A 20,040-nucleotide genomic window follows, 5' to 3' on the forward strand; every position below is an offset into this window, starting at 1 on the left:
CTTATTTATATAAAATAAATATTACAAAATGATTCCAACAAGAAAGAGAAAAGAATTAGGAAGAGAAACTACTCTGTCATGATCAGTGATCACTTTTTCATTCCCATTTTTTAAAACTCTCTTACCTGTCCTTTCCGTTCTCCAACAAACATTGGTCAACCTCCTACAGCAATGCAGAAATCCAGAAAAGAGAAGGAAACTAGCATAACAGAGGAAAGGTTACAGATACGGGCAGTGAAGTATAATACAGAAGAGATAAAGCTATTTAATGTAGGGGATATCAGTTTAGAAGAACACAAGCTATGAAAATCTCAGCAGCTAAAGAGATTAGGAAAAGAAAAAAAAAGCTTTCTAAGGCATATTTGCAATAAGATAAAAAGCTAAGTAGTATTTAATCTAAATCCCTTGCTGGGAAATGAGCAGGCCACTGCATTTATTTCTTAATCTAAAGAATAAAGACATAAAGAAGAATCAATATGGAGATTGTTAATTTACCAAGTAGTCTCATCGATTATGGGACTTGGTCTCCTTTACTTTTGAACCTAAGGACAACAGCCACTGTGGCTTTGGGTTGGAGATATTTACTTTCAATTGCAAGGTCTTCCCTTCTTTTTTCCAATGTCTTATTGATTGCCTACTCTGATCTGAGTGAATCTAAAAACACAATCCTAAAGTGAATGCTCTTCTTTCAGGCAGAAGTAGGTAAGAAAAAACAGCATGTGAAGAGATTTATATTCTGAAGAGAAGGTGTGCTGGAGAAAGTTTCCTGAAAATACCATTGCTTTTTATACATTATTGAATGCAATCACATACTTGGAGATAACTGATTTAAAAACTTATGCAAAACCTTTTCAGTTGCACATGAACAGAAAATTAATTATTGTTGATTACCTACAAATATTGTATGCTAAGAAGGCTACTATTTTTTATATAAAACTTCTTCTTTTCAATGATTGTTTTTACCAATTAAGCATGTTCACACTTAAGAGAATACAATTACTGCAGCTAAGTTAGCTTGTATTCAAACAGAAAACGGGACATTTCAGAATGCAGATATATAGACAGGATCCGTAGTTCACAAACATGTTTTCTGCGCACTGCTTATAGTGTAAGATTTGAACTAACCAAATCCCAAGCATTTGACTAACTGGCCTACAGCTGATGTAATTCTGGATCCCAGCAAACCCTAATTTGCAGACATGAAGCCAGCTATCCAAATGCAGTACCCCCTCCCTATCCCCCAGACACTCTTAGAAGAAGAGTACTGGATTGGGCAGACCTTTGCTGTGAACTATCAGGAGTTTTGTTATAAGCTTCTCTCTCCAGAGCAATTCTTGCCCTCGTTTCTGTGGGGATGCACCAACAGAAACCATGGTTTTCACAAAAAGTCCCATTTTAACCATGGACTATACCAAACCTGTGAATACAAACTCTGATCTACAAAGTTAACCATTTGCTTTAACCATGGTTTGTGGGTCTACATGCAATTTTCCAGAAAATTTGACAAATTAGAATAATTAGAATTGCATCAGAATTTTTCTGATATCAGAGGGCGTGATCTCTCTTTTGCATCCCATCTGTGGGAGCTGTATATTAGCGTGTTTGCTTCACTTGAATTTAGTAAGAGCCGTTTGACAGTGGAACAATCTCCCTCAGGAGGTTATGGACTCTCCTTCCTTGGAGGTTTTTAAGCAGAGGTGGGATGACCATCTGTCATTGATGCTTTAATCTGAGATTCCTGCATGGCAGGGGGTTGAACTAGATGCCTCATGGGTCCCTTCCAACTCTATGTGAAATTAAACATTTTGAAACTGCCAATCTTGTCCAATTTTGTATTTGCAATTGACATCTATTCATTGTTACTAATGACCTTATGAAAAATATCAATGGAAAAATAAAGCACTTGGAAAGAATAAAAATTTTTTGCCCCACATCAATGATGAATTAGGAATGGGAAATTCCAGGGAAGGGAGGATCAAGAGGGAGTGACTGTTTACTTCGCTGGCTTTCAGTTTGCAAAGCCCAGTTTGCCATGAACCAGTATCTTATCTGCAGTGGAGGAAAGAGGTCAACTTGGTCTGTTTCACCTCCAGAAAAGTTTATGAGTTGGAAACTGTTATGAGCCTTCAAAGTGTGCCAACATCAGGAAAGCTTAAGCATGTTGACAGGGAGGGGTAACCCACTGTCTGTAATGCACTTACCTCATATTCTTTCCTGCAAACTTTCATAATATCATTTTTTGAAGATGCCTGAAAGACATTAGTTTCATTACCAGCACATAGCTCATATTATTCAAGAGCAAAATTATACAATAATAAATTATATAGAAGATATTTATATTGTGATAATTTCGAGATGCCACACCAATATATCTAATTTCTTCTATAGAAGCAGTTTTGAATCACTTAGATGTTCTCAGTTCTGGCATATGAACATAATCAAGAGCAACCCTTTTTAAAGTATCAATCTGCTACTGGGGTCAAATGGACCTCTAAAGTCTAAATGACTGGGATTTAACACAAAGAACAACAAAGTATTTCAGTATTTCTTCCTGTCCTCTGGGTCATGTGAGGCTGTGCAGACACAGCACCACTAACTAGAATCTGTAATACGGGCTAATAAATGGAAAAGAATCCTGATAAGATGGAGGCTCTGTGGGTTGATGGTTTCCAGGTACAGGAATTAGGTAAGCAACCAGCTCTAGTCAGGAAGGGTTGTACTTCCCCTGAAGGAGCAGGTATGCAGTCTGGGAGTAGTACTCCTAGATTCAACCACAATGGCTAGATTCAAGGAGCCTCCATGGCTCAGAGTGTTTTTTCCAACTTCAGTTAGTTTGCCAGTTATGACTATTCTTGGCCATAGTTGTTAATGATGCCTGCTGTGATCTCCTCAATTCACTCTGCGCAGGGCCTGCGCAAATGCAGCAGTTAGATTATTAGTGTGATCACTGTATACAGCGGTGGTGCGTCTCACTTCACTGCTTAAGGTAAAAGAGGAACATGCCACCCCAGCCCAGCTTGTGCTAGACTGCCCCACTCCCCTGCCATCACTGATGCCTCCCTTATGTCTTGCACAGGGACACCCACAAAGTGCAGACCATAGTGCCGCTTCCATCCACATCTCACAAGATTTTAGTGAGATCTTGCCGGAATTTGGTGCCACTGGCAGGGGAGGGGTGCTGCCCTGTGGGTTTCTGCTGCTTGAGGAAGGTGCCTCACCATAGCTCATGGGTGGGCTGGCCCTAGTTCTATAGGAACCATGTAAAGGAGCTGAACTGGCTACCAATACATTTCCAGCCCAATTCAGTAGGTCAGTGAGGATGCTTAAAACCGTACATGGCTTGGGACCTCAATATTTGAGGGAGCACCTCCCCTCAAATTTAAAATCTTGTGGAAGGAAAACTCTCCTCTGTATCTCACCCACGTGAGATGAATATTATATGGAGATGCCAAGAGAAAGCCTCTTCCACTATAGGCATTCCAACTATAGAAGACCCTTCCCTTGGAGTCTCAGTTGGCACTGTCATTGGTCGGTCTCGCCACGGAGCCCACTTAATATAAAGATGTTTACTCAAGCATTTGGGAAGCATTAGCTGCAGTTGTGTCTGAGTTGCTTGTTGATTTTGCTGCTAATTATTAGCTTTTATGTGGCGTACTATCAGAGTGTTAACTTCGGAGTCAAGAGAGACCATCTTGGCTGTGAGACCTGGAAGACCTGCTCCCTGCCTTGTAGGACTTTTCATTCCCAGGGGCCAAAAGACCCCAGCTGTGCTTCATAGAGGGTTTTAATTTTTTTTTAGGCAGGGTATACACACAGGATTGTATGGGGGGGGATACATAAAAAGCAGCTCTACTCCACTGCTCCCTAGCAGACAGCAAACATAGGAGAATAATACAAGTATTATAGGAGAAAGAAAGGGGGATATATTTTAGTTATCTGAGACTTCATATTTCATCATCAATTAAAATAACACAATCTCATTATAGAATAACAATTTAAAATTGAGATAGCTTCAGCAAATAAAAACAAAGTTCACCACAGAAAACATTATCTGCTCAGCAAGACAAAGGCTTGCTGAAAAGTCTTCCGCTAACAGCAGAAAATAGCATTCAACATCCTGCGGAAATATATTGCACATTCTGGGTATGGCCACTGTGAAGGACCTTTCTCTTACAGCCAATCATACTTTCAACCATAAAAACGTATGTCTTACTTTATTCATGCTGCATCAAAAATTAATTCTTACCTGTTTACATGCTTGGCGACATTCTACAACAATGGCTAACTCACAGCAACCTAAGCCAACCCAGCCATCAGATTTCTTCAAAACACCTTTAAAGAAAAATAAAATTACTGAACACATTACAGTAGCACTGCAGGGTGTATTGGAGGGCTGTATCCTATGCTTGGCAGACAACACAGAGGGAAGTGCTGCTCAGCTGCAGAAGTTTGTTCACATTTCCTGCTGGGGGGGCTGTGTGCTAAGGTGCTGAATGATCAGTTAAGAAACATCTTATTCAACCTGAAGCTCCGTATTTATGCAAACAGTTATGTAACTGAAAAAGTATAAACTTGACTTCATTTCTTTTTGCAACAATGCATGTATGCCAATACTTCTTGGAGGGTGTGGTAGATTGTTTTAGTCATGCACGACTGTCCAGATAAATCTTTTTAAAAACATATTTTATTTTAAATTATTTTACAGTTACAAGAACATAATTACGTCTAAATAAGTTAGGATCATACAACTTGATCATTTTTTCCCTGAGTCCTATACTGATCCCACCCTGCATGTGGATCATATACTCTTAAAAAGGTAAAGGGACCCCTGACCATTTAGGTCCAGTCGTGGCCGACTCTGGGGTTGTGGCGCTCATCTCGCTTTACTGGCCGAGGGAGCAGCGTACAGCTTCCAGGTCATGTGGCCAGCAGGACTAAGCCGCTTCTGGCAAACCAGAGCAGCGCACGGAAATGCTGTTTACCTTCCAGCCAGAGCAGTACCTATTTATCTACTTGTACTTTGACATGCTTTCGAACTGCTAGGTTGGCAGGAGCAGGGACCAAGCAAAGGGAGCTCACCCCGTCGTGGGGATTCGAACCGCCAACCTTCTGATCAGCAAGCTCTAGGCTTTGTGGTTTAATCCACAGTGCCACCCGGATCCCTGATATTCATATGCTCTTAGTACATTATATATTTTTTTTTTCATAAGATATTTATTAGAATTTTCCATTTTATACAAAGAAAAAATTAAAAAGAAAAAATAATAAAAACACATAAAGTTCATAACTTATTTTTCAATAACATATTTCCCTGACCTCCTCATGCCTCCCCTTCTTGTATTCCAGTTCAAATTGTTTATCCAGCAAATCCTTATCTCATAGCATTACAGTTAAAAAACCCCTTATTTTCTATCCATCTTCTTAAATTATTGTAGCTTAAACTTTTACTTATATACAAAGAAAAAAGAACCATTTTTTCATATTCTTTTGTACCATTACAGCTAGAAACCACTTAATTTCAATCCAACATCACTCAACATTCATTAATATTGCAGTGTTTTTGTAAGTAGTTCTTGAATTTCTTCCATTCTTCTTCTGCCGACTCTTCTCCCTGGTCACGGATTCTGCCAGTCATTTCTGCCAATCCCATAAAGTCAATCAACTTCGTCTGCCATTCTTCCAGAGTGGGTAGATCTTGCGTCTTCCAATACTTTGCGATGAGTATTCTTGCTGCTGTTGTAGCATACATAAAGAAAGTTCTATCCTTTTTTAACACCAATTGGCCGACCATGCCCAAGAGAAAGGCCTCTGGTTTCTTCACAAAGGTATATTTAAATACCTTTTTCAATTCATTATAAATCATCTCCCAGAAAGTCTTAATCACCAAAGGTGAAAAAATGTACCTTCATTTTCTTTACATTTCCAACATTTATTATCGGGCAAATGGTAAATTTTTGCAAGCTTGACTGGGGTCATGTACCACCTGTATATCATTTTCATAATATTTTCTCTTAAGGCATTGCATGCCGTAAATTTCATACCTGTGGTCCACAACTGTTCCCAGTCAGCAAACATAATGTTATGTCCAACATCTTGTGCCCATTTAATCATAGCAGATTTAACTGACTCATCCTGAGTGTTCCATTTCAACAGCAAGTTATACATTTTTGACAAAATCTTAGTTTTGGGTTCTAACAGTTCTGTTTCTAGTTTGGATTTTTCCACCTGGAAGCCAATTTTCTTGTCCAAATTATAAGCCTCCATTATCTGAAAATAATGAAGCCAGTCTCGCACTTTGTTTTTTAATTTCTCAAAAATCTGAAGTTTCCATCTATCTCCTTCTTGTTCCAAAATCTCCCAATATTTCAGCCATTTGGACTCCATATTAAGCTTTTTCTGAGCTTTCCTCTCTTTTTGACCTTGTCAGACGAAATAAACTCTTGCCCCAATCTTTTGTTGATAAGTAATTTCCTGTGAAGCCTCATTACATGTGTTTCCTGTAAACATATCAAGTCCAATTGTTCTTTTCTTAAAATATGAAAAACACCTTTTCTCTTTCGAGGGGGGTTAAGTCCATTACAATTCCAACTTAAGAGTTGCAACGCCATTATAAATTACTTAGTTTTCCCTCCAACTGCGCCAAGTTGTTGTTCTTCTTCTGTCGGTGGTTTGTCTTTCCCTGGGCCAGGAAATCCAAATGATAAGTTTGCTATGTCTAAAATTCCTTTTCCTGATGCGTATGGCTCCTCGCCAGACTCCGCTTCCTTCTGTAGGTCCTCCTCGTGATCTTTAAAGAACTTGTCTTTATCGTTTACTGACCTTATTCTTATTTTCTTTCCTCTGTATTTGAAAGACAGACCTTGGGGAAATTCCCACCTGAAGAGTATTTTATTTCTTCTCAGTAGAACCACCAGATCTCTGTAGTAGATATGTTTAGGTATATCCTTGAAGATCTCCACAAATGTATCTTCAATTTCCAGCGTTCTTTGGTAGTGCAAATTTAAAATTTTATCTCTTTTTTCTTTTGTTCTTAAGGTAATCAAACAATCTCTTGCCTTATTCTTTCCTTGTCTTCTACCAAGTCTAAATGCACTCACTATCTTGAATTCTTCTTTCCCCAGGTCCTGTTGCCAAAAATCTGTTAGTTCCTTTGTAAGGAAATCTACCAAATTATCTTTCTCACTTTCAGATACTCCTCTGATTCTTAAATTCCTCTCCTTTCTCTGTAAGTCTATCATAGACAGTGTCAGGTCATGTTCTTCTAATTTCTTATATACCGGTGGTATCTTTTCTTGAACAGCGGTTGCAATTTCCTTGGCTTCCTCTGCTAACTTTCGAGTCGAGGCCGATTCCTCCAATAATTTTTCGATGGACTGTGTATTAGAGTTTACCTTCTTTCCCAGTTCATTAATACTTGTAGTGTTCAAATCAATTTTTGCTGAGGCCTCAGCTACTTGTTTATTTGTCTCTGCAACCTGTTTAGCTAAATTCTCCAAAGATGCATTAATTTTACCAAGTGCCTGGGCCAACAAGTCTTCAGATGACATAGCTTTTGGCTTAACTTGCGAAGCAGCAGCTCCTGCTGTGCCTGCTGCTCCGGATGTTGAAGCCCTTCTCTGATATGTGGTATCTGTCTTGTATTGTCTTCCAGACCTAGTGGTCTTTTCCTGTGTCAGCTCTATCTTCCCTTTTCCATCTGCCATAACACTCTCATGCACAACCCAAGGTCAGTCACACGCCTGAAAAAATTTGTTGTGAAGAGGAATTTTCCACAGCTTAGTTACTTATTGACTTAGTTGTTATTGCAACATAGTCTCCTCTAGGGGGACACACTTCCAACTTCACTTTGTAACTTTTCAAACAAATAATCCTTATAAGTCTCCAATATCTCTTAAAAGTCACACTTTCAATGTCCTTAAAAGTTACTTTCAATAGCAGTACTGGAGACACTGTATCTTTCTTTCAGAGTTAAGTCAAAATTCTTTACCCTTAAAGTGTTGACAGTTCATCCCGGTAATCGGCTTCCCTGTCATAGGCAGTCCGTTCCCAGGTTTTAAAGGCAGCAGATAAACCTTTTCTCCTTTTTTTTCCCTTGCAGGAATAAATATTGCTCAAATTCACCCCTCTGTCCCTGCAAACAGGGGGGGGGTCGCCTTTTTGGTGCTGGATATTAAGCCTTTAATAATACTGTTAGTACATTATAATAAATTAACAGAGCATATCTACCCAGAAGTAAGCCCTGAATGAGTTCAATGGTATTTACTCCCAGTTAAGTGTGTATAGGATTGCAGCCTAAATATAGTATTGTCTCTTACCTGGCAAAGAGGAATTTATACAGTCCCAAACTTCTCCCTGAAAAAAGAATAACTGTATTTTATAAATGAGTATAATTACTAAGTTCATCATGTGGGATGGCAGGCATTTAATAAATAAATAAGATCAAAATAAATATTTGTATGTAGCAGATTATCACTTTTAAATGCAACAAGATGATCTAGCACAAATAACCAATTATCAGGTGACCTCATCTAGAGTATTCAGTTTTGGATATCACAGTGCTTGGGACCAGGACTTTGGCAAACTTGTATCATTTGTTACTATTTCCTGAGCAGTACCTGCAAAAGGGCAAGTGGCTGAGCACCTGAGTGAGGCAGCGGGACACAGCAGCAGTGCAACAGAATTAGTTTCTGTCTTCGATCTACAGAAAGTGGAGGGGTTTAACCATCCTAAGGACAAGATGAGGAAGAGCAGAACCAAACCACACTTTCTGTTACCGAGTCTATTAACGCCCCTGACCACACATTGCCCTTTAATGTGTGTTTTGAGGAATTCCAGATCAAGGTGGGCATGCTAAACAACCAGAGCCATAGAGGCACAAGTTTCCTGCCACAGAGTAATAGGGCAGACTTAGAAAGCAAAAGGCCTGGGTGGCCTTGTTCTGCTTGCTAAGGCATCCCTAAAATCCAAATTTGCCACTTCCCCCTGTAAGGATTTATTAGTGCTCTGCAAGGCAGATATGCCTGCACCAGTATTGTGTCTGTCCTCAACCTCTGAAAATTCATTTTCAAATGTGCCGAGTTGGGAGATAATACCATTTACCGAAGTTTCAAATGTTGTACTAGAGCACTGGATGGTTTGTTAAATCAACAGACATCTTTTTAAGAACAACTTCCTCTGATTCTCCCTTGGAACCATAGGGTGGGGACACAAGTGACTTGTGTATTCTGGGAGGACGCAGCATGCTTTTTAGTAGCTTTGGACTGCATTGTGATATGATTTCTCTCTCCCTAGGAAAGCAGAGCTGAAGAACCAACAGCGTACCATTTTCAAGGTAAGGCAATTCTGTCATTAGAGCTCACGGCAGGCTATAACAGGAGGGGAAAGTAGAAAGCACAAGTTTGCTTATATGCATCTGCTCAGGTTGTTCTCTTAGCTGGAACCAGCAATTAGCCTTTTAGAAAGCTTCCACTGAGGCCAAGGGGAGCTTTTTAAAAACCTTAGTGATGTGAGGGGAGACAACTGCGGAGGGACAGGGAAGAGAAAAGAGAGGAGAAAGAAAGAAAGAAAGAAAGAAAGAAAGAAAGAAAGAAAGAAAGAAAGAAAGAGAGAGAAGGGGGAAGGGGGAAGAGGAAGAGGAAGAGGTAGGAAAGGAAAGGAAAGGAAAGGGAGGAGAAAAGGGGGGGGAGTGGCTGTGGCTCTATCCAGCTTTTCTACTGGTCTGTCACCTTTTGGATCCAGTCCCATTTCCTACTGGCACGTGGCTCCCAGAAGGCTCCCCATGAGGAAACTGAACCCTCAGGCCGAAAATGGTCTTATGTTTTACCAAACACAATTATACAAACCATTGATTCTGGACAATATTCAGGTGCACGTTGCAATAGGTGTTTCAAATGAGAATCACTCTTTGATGTCAAAATCTGTCAAAAGCATTTTTAAAAGAAAGCATAATTAGAAAAATCACTTTTGTACTGCAAAACTTAATTATCTTTACTTAGGAAACCCATGAAGCTAAGTGGAATTTGATTTTGAGCAACAGAATACTCCTTTTTGGAGTTGTCCTTAGTTTCTATAATGATGAAATAGTCATGCACTATGGGAATCTAATGTCTGAACCTACCAGATTGCAACCCTCTTTTACTTCTTAAACCACTTTAAGTCTTTGTTTTTTATTAAAAAAAAAACCACACAAACCAGAGCTCTGGGACCTGGGAGAGTTAAGCACCATCATCAAACTACAACTTCCAAGGTTCTTCGGGAAAGGCATGGCAGTTAAACTAGCACCAAAATAATGTTTATCTTATGATATTTGAACTACTTATTATTGGTTTGTATATAAAAACACTCTTAGGGTGGCATCCAACTAAACAGGCATCCAACTAAACAGATCTGATATCACAATAATTTTTACTTTTGCAACTTCAGTTCCCCTCTCCCAGCCCTCCCTCCCCAAATCTGCTCTGGTGGGTTGGGGGAACTCCAGAACAGACACACAGGGAGAGGAGAGGGAGTCCCCTTGTGCAGTCAAAAATCCTTGCACTAGTGGATCTATTTATTTAGTTGAATACTGTCCGTACAGATTTATCTCCTTAGGGCTTCCAAGTTTCAGCTTATCAAACCTAAACATATTACGATGAGATGTGGCTGACTTTCAAAGATCAGGCAGGGTGTGCATGATCTAAATTGAAAATAGAATTTTTTCAGTCATAAACAACTTGGCCCTATAAATTAGGCTCATAGGTAAGATGGCAACAAATGTGACTCCGCATATATTGATATGTTAGGAAGCCTATCACAGCCTTACAAGTCAAAATGTATTCATGACAGCACATTCTTACAACACTAAAGGAACTGCTTCAAGTTCAGGATGAAAGTGGCATACATAATTTTAATATACTTCTCTCATATGGCTATACATAATTCTCTCACATGGCTATAGACCAGGGATGGGGAACCTTTTCAGCCCAAGGTTTCCCTCTGGGAACCTTCTGGGGGCCACATATCAGTGGAGGGCAGGGTCAGAGGCAAATGCGGGCAGAGCAATTAATGTAAAATTTACCTTTCTACAGTAGGCTACTATCTGCACATGCTCACACACCCTTCTATTCTCTGCCCAGGCAAGAAAAGGGCATTGTCAGAGTTCAATGCCACATTCCAGTCAGCACTCAGGGTGAGGGGTGCAGGCTTGTGGCCTGGGGTGTGTGCTTGGGGCTAGATAGACAGGCCCAGAGAGCTGCTTTCTGCCCTGGTCCCACGGTTCCCTACCCTTGATACAGGTCCTATGGGTATACAGGGTCAAATGCGGTGCAGGTTCAGAACCAACATACCTGTTCACAAACATCGCGACACATTAAGTTACCCTTTGCAAGGTAACAACATGATGCACCTATAAGGAAAAATAAATCTGTCAATATCAGTAAAATACTGGTGCTCTCGAAGTACTTGGATGAAGTGTAACTACTTTTTGCCATTCAAATATGTAGTTTGCTCCTAAAACTGTACCTGAGGATTGGCAAGTGAGCTACATAACCTCATTTTTTAAACGATCTGGCTAGGTTGACATCTGTTCTGGGAAATCTGGTGGAAAGCATTATTGAAGATAAAATTACCAAGCTTACAGAAGAACATGTTTGCCGAATAACCAGGATGGCTTCTGCAAAGACCAGTCTGGCTACTTTTTAATGTCAATAAGCAGCAACATGGGGCTGCCCTTGTAAACTACTCAGCAACTTCAACGGGTTCAAAATGCAGTGACCAGAGTACCAGTTGGGGTTCCCTTTAGAACTCATATCACTCATTCTAAAAGAGCTGCTCTGGCTGCCAGTTTACAGGCCCAATTCAAGGTGCTCAACTAGTGCTAACATTTCTAAAAGACATAGGCACCAGAAATCTGAGACCACCTCCTTCTCTATAGACCCCCTCAGGTGTTACAAATCAAGGGGGGCACTCTTGGCAATTCGTCTGCCCACATTAGTGCAGAAGGAGCCAACATGCTCCCTGGCAGTCCCGAATATGTGGAATTCCCTCCCTACAAAGGTGTGTCCGGCATCTTCACTAGATAGCTGTGAATGTTGAAGACCCTGCCACGCGGCACATCATACATGTGTTTTCAGGACCCACTCTATTCCTGTGTCTGCTGTTTTAACTGTTTTTAATGCTGAGGACCTGCTGAAGAGCAGGTAATAAATTTAATAATAGTACTAAGTAAAAATTCTAAACCTTTAAAAACAGGTATTTAATTTGCTACAGGTATTTGATTTTTTGTTTTGTTTATCTTATAGCACAATTAAAAACTATTTATGATTGGTATTATATTAAGTTATTCTTCAGGGTGATTACCAAATGTGGGAGATCACACACCAAAGGAATGCTCAGCTCAAGCAGGCATCAAAGTAGCTTCCAAGACTATGGACTCAAAAACACTTAACTGGTGGGCCTATCAATACTTGGAACTGTATGAACTTGAATCTCAACTCCCACCTAAAAGTATATAACACTGAACCATACAGTAGTGAATCCAACTCCACAAATGTCAAACGGCAGTGTCTTTGAAGATGAAGACAGAGAAACTGACAATATTTCTGGGACAGACAAGACTAAATTATGTGACAGGCTGTGTGCATTTAAGGCTGTGAGCTTGGAACGTTGCTTATAGATTATGCCACACACACACACAAATACTATGTTATTGAATTGGTAAGCTGCTTTCTCTGTACCAGGTGTCCTGTACAAGATGAAAGACAGAACTTCCAGCCTGTAAGACACTATTGTTTGCATTGGTGTTGAGACGTAAGAGCTTTAGAACTGTCCCAAATTTTGCACAATGTGTATTTGCCAGTGGTAATTTACCTATCACCTGCTGTCATCCTTACAGACCTTCAAATAATCTGATCTGAATCAGAGGGCTGCTTTCTGGAGCAAACAGCCAAGTTAACCATCAGCATTTTCAATTCACCTGAATGTTTGGACTGACAATCAAGACCCCACAAAAGTCCTGAATGTTGCACTAAGTCATAGAATCATAGAATCATAGAGTTGGAAGAGACCACAAGGGCCATCGAGTCCAACCCCCTGCCAAGCAGGAAACACCATCAGAGCACTCCTGACATATGGTTGTCAAGCCTCTGCTTAAAGACCTCCAAAGAAGGAGACTCCACCACACTCCTTGGCAGCAAATTCCACTGTCAAACAGCTCTTAATGTCAGGAAGTTCTTCCTAATATTTAGGTGGAATCTTCTTTCTTGTAGTTTGGATCCATTGCTCCGTGTCCGCTTCTCTGGAGCATCAGAAAACAACCTTTCTCCCTCCTCTATGTGACATCCTTTTATATATTTGAACATGGCTATCATATCACCCCTTAACCTCCTCTTCTCCAGGCTAAACATGCCCAGCTCCCTTAGCCGTTCCTCATAAGGCATCGTTTCCAGGCCTTTGACCATTTTGGTTGCCCTCCTCTGGACACGTTCCAGTTTGTCAGTGTCCTTCTTGAACTGTGGTGCCCAGAACTGGACACAGTACTCCAGGTGAGGTCTGACCAGAGCAGAATACAGTGGCACTATTACTTCCCTTGATCTAGATGCTATACTCCTATTGATGCAGCCCAGAATTGCATTGGCTTTTTTAGCTGCCGCGTCACACTGTTGGCTCATGTCAAGTTTGTGGTCCACCAAGACTCCTAGATCCTTTTCACATGTACTGCTCTCAAGCCAGGTGTCACCCATCTTGTATTTGTGCCTCTCATATTTTTTTTGCCCAAGAGCAATACTTTACATTTCTCCCTGTTAAAATTCATCTTGTTTGTTTTGGCCCAGTTCTCTAATCTGTCAAGGTCGTTTTGAAGTGTGATCCTGTCCTCTGGGGTGTTAGCCACCCCTCCCAGTTTGGTGTCATCTGCAAATTTGATCAGGATGCCCTTGAGTCCATCATCCAAGTCGTTGATAAAGATGTTGAATAAGACCGGGCCCAAGACAGAACCCTGTGGCACCCCACTAGTCACTCTTCTCCAGGATGAAGAGGAACCATTGATGAGCACCCTTTGGGTTCGGTCAGTCAGCCAGTTACAAATCCACTGAGTGGTAGCATAGTCAAGACCGCATTTTACCAGCTTCTTTACAAGAATATCATGGGGCACCTTGTCAAATGCCTTGCTGAAATCAAGGTAGGCTACATCCACTGCGTTCCCTTCATCTACCAGGCTTGTAATTCTGTCAAAAAACGAGATCAGGTTCGTCTGACATGACTTATTTTTCAGAAATCCATGCTGACTATTGGTGATCACAGCATTCCTTTCTAGGTGCTCACAGACTGTTTGCTTAATGATCTGCTCCAGAATCTTCCCTGGTATTGATGTCAGACTGACTGGGCGGTAATTATTTGGGTCCTCTCTTTTCCCCTTTTTGAAAATAGGGACAACATTTGCCCTCCTCCAGTCTGCCGGGACTTCGCCTGTTCTCCAGGAATTCTCAAAGATGACTGCCAGTGGTTCTGAGATCACATCTGCCAGTTCTTTTAATACTCTTGGATGCAGTTCATCTGGCCCTGGAGACTTGAATACATCTAAACTAGCCAAGTATTCTTGTACTATCTCCTTAGTTATTCTGGGCTGTGTTTCCTCTGCTGAATCATTTGCTCCAAATTCTTCAGGTCGGGCATTGTTTTCTTTATCGGAGAAGACTGAGGCAAAGAAGGCATTGAGGAGTTCAGCCCTTTCTGTGTCCCCTGTTTGCATTTCACCATCTTCTCCTCTGAGTGACCCCACTGTTTCTTTGTTCTTCCTTTTGCTACGAACATACCCATAAAAGCCTTTTTTGTTGCTTTTAACCTCTCTAGCAAGCCTGAGTTCATTCTGTGCTTTAGCTTTTCTGACTTTGTGTCTACATGTGCTGGCTATTTGTTTGAATTCCTCTTTGGTGGTTTCCCCCCTTTTCCATTTTTTGTACACATCCTTTTTTAATCTTAACTCAGTTAAAAGTTCTTTAGATAGCCACCCTGGCTTCTTTAGGCACCTTCCATGTTTCCGTCTCATTGGTATTGCCTGAAGTTGTGCTTTTACTATCTCCCTCTTAACAAACTCCCAGCCATCATGAACTCCCTTTCCTTTTAGTATTACTGTCCATGGGATCTCACCCAGCACTTCCCTAAGTTTTATGAAGTCGGCTTTCTTAAAGTCAAGAAATTGAGTCCTAGTATGCTTGGCTGCTCCTTTCCGCTGTATAGTAAATTTCAGAAGAGCATGATCACTCGCGCCTAATGATCCTTCCACTTCTACCCCACTAACCAGGTCATCAACATTGGTTAGGACCAGATCTAAAATGGCTGTTCCTCTTGTTGCTTCTCCCACTTTCTGGACAATGAAGTTGTCTACAAGGCCAGTGAGGAATCTGTTTGACCTTATGCTCTTGGCTGAGTTTGACATCCAACAAATATCCGGGTAATTGAAGTCCTCCATTACTACTATCTCCCTTCCTTTTGCATGCTTGGCCATCTGTTCCAGGAAGGCATGATCTATGTCCTCCGTTTGGCTTGGGGATCTATAGTAAACTCCCACAATGAGGTCACTGTTATTCTTCTCTCCCTTAATTTTGACCCAAATGCTCTCACTTTGGCTTTGAGGTTCTAAATCTTGGATCTCTTCACAGGTATACACATCCCTGACATATAACGCCACTCCTCCTCCTTTCTTGTCTGGTCTGTTTCTCTGAAATAGATTGTATCCCTCCATTATTACATTCCAATCGTGGGACTTATCCCACCAGGTTTCAGTGATGCCTATTATGTCATATTTAGTTTGCTGTACCAAGAGCTCAAGCTCATCTTGTTTATTTCCCATGCTTTGCGCATTAGTGTACAGACATTGAAGTCCATTAATCATTCCCCCGTGTCTCTTATTTAAGGATTTTTTTCCTCCCACCACTAGGTCTGCGTGGTGTTTGCTCCATTTGGTCTATGACATTTGGATGATCATCTTCATCAATTGATAGACTCCTACCTTCAGGAGCACTGTCTCCCTCCCCCACATTAGTCAGTTTAAAGCCCTCCTGATGAGGTTTCTGAGATTTTTTGCAAAAACATTCCTCCCAACCGTTGTGAGGTGCAGCCCATCGCTTGCCAGAAGTCCATCTTCAAGAAACTGCAGTCCGTGATCTAAGAATCCAAACCGTTCCTGTTTACACCATTTGCGAAGCCAGTTGTTCACTTCCACTATTTTTCCCTCTCTCCCTGGGCCACGTCGTTCAACTGGGAGGACAGATGAGATGACAATTTGTGCATTTAATTGCTTCAATTTCCTGCCCAGAGCCTCGTAATCTCTTTTGATCTTCTGGAGGCTATTGCTTGCAGTGTCATTGGTTCCCACATGAACCAAGAGGAAGGGGTATTTGTCAGTGGGTTTTATGATTCCTTGCAGTCGTTCAGTTACATCTTGGATCTTAGCCCCGGGGAGACAGCACATTTCCCGAGACATCTTGTCAGGCCCACAGATCACTGCTTCTGTTCCCCTCAGTAGGGAATCCCCTATCACCACTACACGCCTCCTCTTAGGTCTGGTCGGGGTTCTTCCGTGAGCTGTCCGTTCCAAGGTTGCCTGCACATTCCCTGAGGACTGACTTTGCTGCTCGTCTTCATATACCTGATCGACTGTAATGAGGGAGAGATCCTCAAATGGAGTCTGCTCTTCGTCTTCCATGCTAGGGGAGAGGACCTCAAAGCGATTGTGTATTTCTAAACAATCAGAGCGAACCCTGGGCCTCCTACTTCTTTGAGTCACGTTTCTCCATATATCTGGCTCCTGTGTTGGTGAACTAGCCTCCTTCTCAGGGGAGTCCCCTGTCTCCTCCTTGGTGGAGACGGTGTGCTCTGTTGCTTCCAAGAAGAGCTCCAGCTCTCTAATTATTTGGAGCGTAGCTACACGTTCCTCCAGTTGCTGGACTTTGTCTTTTAAGAGGGCAATCAACATGCAATTGCTGCAGGTAAAGCTGCCTGCAACCTTTGGCAAGATGGCAAACATTGCGCAGGAACCACAGGCGACTGCAGCTGTTCCCTCACCCTCCATCTTAAGAACGTGTCGTTGGGGGTGACTACAGCGGTCCTCCATCATAAAAAGCGTGAAGACAGGACAAATAAATCCCCCCAAAAAAACCTAGGTCTCCCCCAACAAACGTTTGAGACTAGCTCCCCTAAATCTAAAAGATGGATCAAACCCTTCTTCAGCTGCTTGCCCTGCAAGTCAACAGTAAAGAAGAACTAGCTTGGTTTGTCAATAATCCAACGGTAATTGAGATAGAAAAGCAAACTCACAGCAACCACTTGTCCTTCAAGTGGACCATGGTCTTACCAAAGGAATCAAACTTAAATTCACATCTGAATTTACCCTCTAAAATGCTTAGTGTCAGAGAGGGTAATAAAATAATTAGGTGATCTAATGCTTTTCTCGGAATCACTGACTCTCCCCAAACAACGGAATTGTATAGACAAATAGTAGCGGATCTTCACCAGAGAGCGGCCAATTTATGTTGAAATTTGGCTACAGTGGTACCTCACAAGACAAATGCCTCGGAAGACGAAAAACTCGCAAGACGAAAGAGTTTTTCGTTTTTTGAGTTGCTTCGCAAGACGATTTTCCCTATGGGCTTGCTTCGCAAGACGAAAACGTCTTGCGAGTTTGTTTCCTTTTTTAAAAAAAACCGCTTGAAGAGGTGCAGTTGCGACTGACCGTGCTCCGCAAGACGAAAAACATCGCAAGACGAAAAGACTCGCGGGACGAATTAATTTCGTCTTGCGAGGCACCACTGTACTGGGACTTGCTATGGACTGGTTTGACAGACTGTGAACTAATCATATGAGCAAACTATACTGCCTACACGTCCATTATTGTATGAATAAGCTGTAAAGAAGTATAAGATGTAAAAAAAACAACATTGAGGCTTCCAGGAATTTGTGGCAGCAACCAATACCTGCCTCCCACTCCTGGAACCCTGTCATCTATTGCCAGAAAGCTTTGCATTTCAGAGAGCCATTTTGGTCAATTTCTAATTATTTTCAAAATCTTCCGACAACCCATACCTCTTATTAGCCTCATGACTCTCTTGAAAAGCTTCCCATTATGAGAAATGAAGTTAAGCAATTGATCCATCAGTCAAAAACCTGCAAAAGCTCCAGGGCCAGGTGGCATGCTTTGGAGTTAAAACAGAACAGTAATTGGTGGGCCTGTTTGTTGGCTACTCTCCTTTCATTTATTAATAAACCTGATAAATGGCTAAAGCCATGTCAATGTCAATCCATAAGGAAGGGTGTGGGGGTTTTTTGTCCTAAAAGTTTGCTTCATGATATCAGGTAGGGGTGAAACAAAAAATGAAGCATCATGTACTTTTGTGCAACAGAAAGCAGGTTTTGAGGGTGCTTTTTGTGAAACTCTTAAGCTACATTTGGACAACAGTGCAATGTATGTTACTGCAGGTAAGTCAATGGAGCATGAGATTATCCTGTCTGCTCATGATTATCCTAAAAACGACCCCTTAGCCTTTCTATTGACTGCTGCTCATCTGGAGATAGCTAGATGCTGGAAAACTGGTGATGGGCTGAACATTGATTCTTGGTATAACAGAGTATGGTTAATAGCATTGGCTGAGAAATTAACATGCCATGTGAGAGCAGCAAAGGTAAACACAATCCATATTCCTTTTATAACATATGGCAAATGTTTATTGAATACATAAATTGTTCAGACTGTAGCAGGAATCTACCCTGCACTCATGGGAAATGTGGCATGATCTAGAGTAATCAAATGAAACTTTAACATGTGGCATGAGTCTGTAATTTTATCAGGACAAATTAATTGTTGTTTACTGTTGCAACAACTGTTTTCTCAAAATTTATCTCCTGTACCATGAAAATAAAGAAAGAAAGAAAAAAATGGAGCATGAGATTTCTGGATGCCACTGGGCACTGGATTTGGGCTGAGAGGGAGCAACTAAACTAAGCAAACTTCTGTCAAGACCTCTGGTTTGTGCTTGGGGGCGGGGGACAGTATGGCTGGAGACCAGATGAAATGGAGTAGAAAATTTAAACAACACATACGCTCAAACTGCCCACTGTTGCTTTGCCTTTTTGTTTTTAGGAGAAATGCAGATGAGGGCTGGAGAATTGACTACGTAAGTTAGAAGCACTAGGGGATGAGGGATTAAGACCCCCCCCATGGCTATTTTGGCAAACACATTCCATGCACCTGCCCACTCACAAGTTTTCCTAATTTTCCCCATGGATGGAAAAGCCATTAATCACCTGTTTTACCACCCCCCCCCCCCAGCATGAATGCTACAGTTTCAGAGGCATGCTTCTCAACTGCATTTTCCTGGGGAGGAAAGCAAAATGCCAGGAGCTCAGCACTGGACTACACTGCAGGGTTGTGACACACAAGTATCTCAGTTCTCTTTCCTAGCAATATGGATATAAAAAAGTAGAGTTACTTGGGAAGGATTACATGAGCCTTGTATCACAGGCACAGCATGCCCCACAGCAATATGGGTACCATAATGGTGCAATTAATATGCATTAGGAGAGTAATTCCCCCCCCCATGTAAAAAAATAATAAATCTACAAACACAAATATGAAATAAAATCTGAGTTCTTCATTGAGGCGGAACACCTACCGCCTAATAAGTTACAGTCGTACCTTGGATCTCAAACGCCTTGGCTCCCAAACAATTCAGCTCCCAAACAATCAAAATCCGGAAGTGTTCTGGTTTTCGAACGAATTTCAGAAGCCAAATGTCCAGCATGGCTTCCACAACTTCCAACTGGCTACAGGACACTCCTGCAGCCAATCAGAAGCCACGCTTGGTTTTCGAACAGTTTCAGGAGTCGAACGGACTCACAGAACACATTCTGTTTGAGAACCAAGGTACGACTGTACATTGAAATTCTGGATTTCTCAACTGCTTTCTCAGGGCATTGAAGTAAAAGAAAACTGATTCAAAATGAGCCAGGAGAATATGTGTGCTAATATCATAAGGTAACATTTCAACCTCCAAGAACATTTCCAAGAAC

General features: G+C 41.4%; 1 protein-coding gene and 1 long non-coding RNA gene across 5 annotated transcripts in view; one reads left to right on the forward strand and one right to left on the reverse strand.

Moving 5' to 3' along the window:
* The window catches only part of RECK (reversion inducing cysteine rich protein with kazal motifs), a 49,319-nt gene that overhangs the window by 28,177 nt on the left and 1,102 nt on the right, over positions 1-20,040 (reverse strand). The window contains exons 2-7 of one of the 4 annotated variants that reach the window (XM_083582612.1): positions 11,325-11,383; positions 9,843-9,917; positions 8,316-8,352; positions 4,247-4,332; positions 2,202-2,249; positions 126-163 (exon numbers count right to left, since the gene is read on the reverse strand). In XM_083582612.1, coding sequence (XP_083438738.1) covers positions 126-152 — 27 coding nt within the window. In that variant the 5' untranslated portion in view covers positions 153-163; positions 2,202-2,249; positions 4,247-4,332; ... (1 more) ...; positions 9,843-9,917; positions 11,325-11,383. Of the gene's footprint in view, positions 1-125; positions 200-2,201; positions 2,250-4,246; positions 4,333-8,315; positions 8,353-9,842; positions 9,918-11,324; positions 11,384-19,275; positions 19,429-20,040 lie in introns of those variants that run through there. The other 3 variants (XM_083582611.1, XM_083582610.1, XM_083582613.1) reach the window with 3 other exon arrangements.
* LOC310748231 lies at positions 3,198-19,320 on the forward strand. The gene is made up of 3 exons (XR_014541228.1): positions 3,198-4,202; positions 9,292-9,331; positions 18,451-19,320. It is a non-coding gene; the product is annotated as an uncharacterized lncRNA (long non-coding RNA).

The sequence above is a fragment of the Podarcis filfolensis genome, assembly GCF_964270895.1.
Source record: "Podarcis filfolensis genome assembly, chromosome: 13".
NCBI lineage: Eukaryota > Metazoa > Chordata > Lepidosauria > Squamata > Lacertidae > Podarcis > Podarcis filfolensis.